The 2,295-nt window shown below is 40.8% G+C and overlaps 1 protein-coding gene across 1 annotated transcript; it reads right to left on the reverse strand.

The window, feature by feature from the left end:
- Positions 1-521: 521 nt before the first annotated feature.
- LOC120696973 lies at positions 522-1,497 on the reverse strand. Its single transcript, XM_039980056.1, has 3 exons — positions 1,148-1,497; positions 871-1,063; positions 522-735 (listed from the first exon to the last, which is right to left on the reverse strand). The coding sequence occupies exons 1-3, from the start codon at positions 1,420-1,422 to the stop codon at positions 706-708; spliced, it is 498 nt and encodes a 165-aa protein (XP_039835990.1). The 5' UTR covers positions 1,423-1,497; the 3' UTR covers positions 522-705.
- Between the last annotated feature and the right edge of the window lie 798 nt (positions 1,498-2,295).

Consider the following 2,295-nt stretch of genomic DNA (forward strand, 5'->3'; position numbering starts at 1 on the left):
AATTTAGTTCTCAAACTTTTCAGTTAGGTTCAATTTAGTCTCTAGAGTGATATGGTATGCCTATACAAAGTCATAGCAGAGTGTATGTAAGGTTCTGGACATGTTACCAAATCCAACAGTGGTTTCGACTCAAGTGGTATACTAACTCATAATTCACTAACATAGCCAAGTTATTGATGATCTTGTATCTATGAATAAAAGCTTCACATTTTTGTTTATTCGAACATTCTCATTGTTTGTTGAACCACATTTTTACCGAGATATCGAATGTTTTAAATAGAAAGTTTGTGGACGAAATTGGTCAGTTTCATACTTGAGGGATGAATTTGAGCCTGAGGCAAAAGTTGAGGGTTAAAATTGGCTATTTTGCCATGATTTTTGACAGAATATTATTTTCCAAATCCCGATTGAATTCCTCTGTCCTGAACCGAAATAAAGGCTCAAAATAAATTTTGGGTATCACCTTGCTACTTGACGGAGCGTGATCGTGCAGTAGTTAATAAGAAAATGAGCACCGTGTGTGACCAATTTAATAGTGGTTTACAAACAAGGATCTTTATTTCACAACAGATACAGAAGCACAGGAACACAGTCTCTGATCGAGATCTTTATTTGACACAGGATGACAGGAGCAAACACAAACACACAGGTCGGCAGGAGCAAAGATCCGCTCGATACAAACAGATGCTGGAGCACAACGAGACGTCAGGCACCAGATGACGAGCAGTGGTTGTCCTGCATTATATTACGAGATGTACAAATGTTCTTGTTAAAAATGGCATTAGAGGTTGAGAGTAGGAACTAGTAACAGTGATCAAGAAATGTTACGAAGAGATCTGAAAAATACTGAACAGTGTTAGTAGGTCTTACCTGCTTTGACCCTTCGAGAACGGGACAAAATCCATGGATTGTAAGTTCCACTATGTCCCCTTCACTCGTTTTCTTGTGGAACTTCTTGTAAATGGCACCCGTTGCCATGGAGAATTCTCCCGTTCCCCCCACAATAGCCCATTCACCCCTGACGACATCTAATCCCATCACCTGAAACGTGGAACCCTTGAACCTACACCGATTAATTGGTACAAATTAAATGCGACTATATAAGGCTCATGAATAATTATTCATACTACGAAATATCCGATCCTACCTGCCGTCCTCGAAGGCCAGACAGAAGAAATTCTGCCAGATTTGGTTGACACCGGTGTTCATATGCATGCTCTGTGCGCGGGCGATGACTTTGGCGTTGGGATCAGGGCCGTCGCGTACTTCCCAGTTGTTCGCAACCAGCGAACCCAACCCGTTCTTGCTTACCAGTGACTCTTGGTTACGGTTCGGGCCGGAGGTCGTGTGATACATGTAGAGGCCACTGAACTTGAGCTCGTTGCGCTCCACAAGCACAGGGGTGATCTGGAAGGTGGCCATGGCTGGCTGGATGCAGAGCAGGGAGCTAGAGATGATCTATCGTTCCTTGCTCTGGTGTGAGAAATATATAGAAGCCAGGACACTGCTGGTATTTATAGAGGGAGAGGATGGCATGCATCACGTGGAGTAGTCAAGCACCACATTTAGTCATCTGGTGGTACATTTAACTCGATCGTGACGGAAAGCTCGTACACGAGCACTCCAACTCCAACACACGTGAGTCACGGCCATCACCTAGTAAGAGATCTTCTTTAGAATACTCGAGTATAATGAAGAAATTTAGTAAATCGTGATGGGTATATGGATATCTATAAAACTTACATAATTGGCTCCACTACAAAGCATCAGTATCTATTTCTTTCGAACCTCAGCGAGCCACATCGTCAGCATTATTTTGACCATTCCAGTGACCTCATATATCCGTTGGATCAGACTTTATCTATATGGTCTTTCTACCTTCTAACATTGATACACCCACTCATGATAATAATTAAGGATAAATGCAGCAAATGATATTTAGAAGATGAAGAGGAATCAATCAGCGCTACGCAAAGATTCAAGACGCATCATCTTTCAGGCCCAGCAGCCGCATTATTCTTCTCCATTTTGTTTGCTGGGTTAATTATCTAATCGAGTTCCATTTTCTATGTGTTCGTGGTTTGGTTTTTTCAAAATATTCATGATTGAGAATTTATTATCTTATTATTTGGCCAATAAAAAGAGCCTCCACTTTCGCTCTCAAGGCCTAAAAATTCTGACGTTAATTAGAGAAAAAAGAAAATAAAATAAAATTACCTACCACTGCCATTACGATAAAATTTTCTCACAACAAATGAGTACCAGAATATAGAGATAAATTCTTACTGTACAATT

Source organism: Panicum virgatum, chromosome 3K (genome assembly GCF_016808335.1).
Source record: "Panicum virgatum strain AP13 chromosome 3K, P.virgatum_v5, whole genome shotgun sequence".
Taxonomy (NCBI): domain Eukaryota; kingdom Viridiplantae; phylum Streptophyta; class Magnoliopsida; order Poales; family Poaceae; genus Panicum; species Panicum virgatum.

Bases quoted from the DNA above. Each gene is read 5' to 3' on its own strand.
- LOC120696973 (XM_039980056.1), bottom strand. From the start codon at position 1,422: ATGGCCACCTTCCAGATCACCCCTGTGCTTGTGGAGCGCAACGAGCTC. The intron at 1,064-1,147 runs GTAGGATCGGAT...TAATCGGTGTAG, and splicing joins CTGGCCTTCGAGGACGGCAG to GTTCAAGGGTTCCACGTTTC. The intron at 736-870 runs GTAAGACCTACT...AATATAATGCAG, and splicing joins TTCTCGAAGGGTCAAAGCAG to GACAACCACTGCTCGTCATC.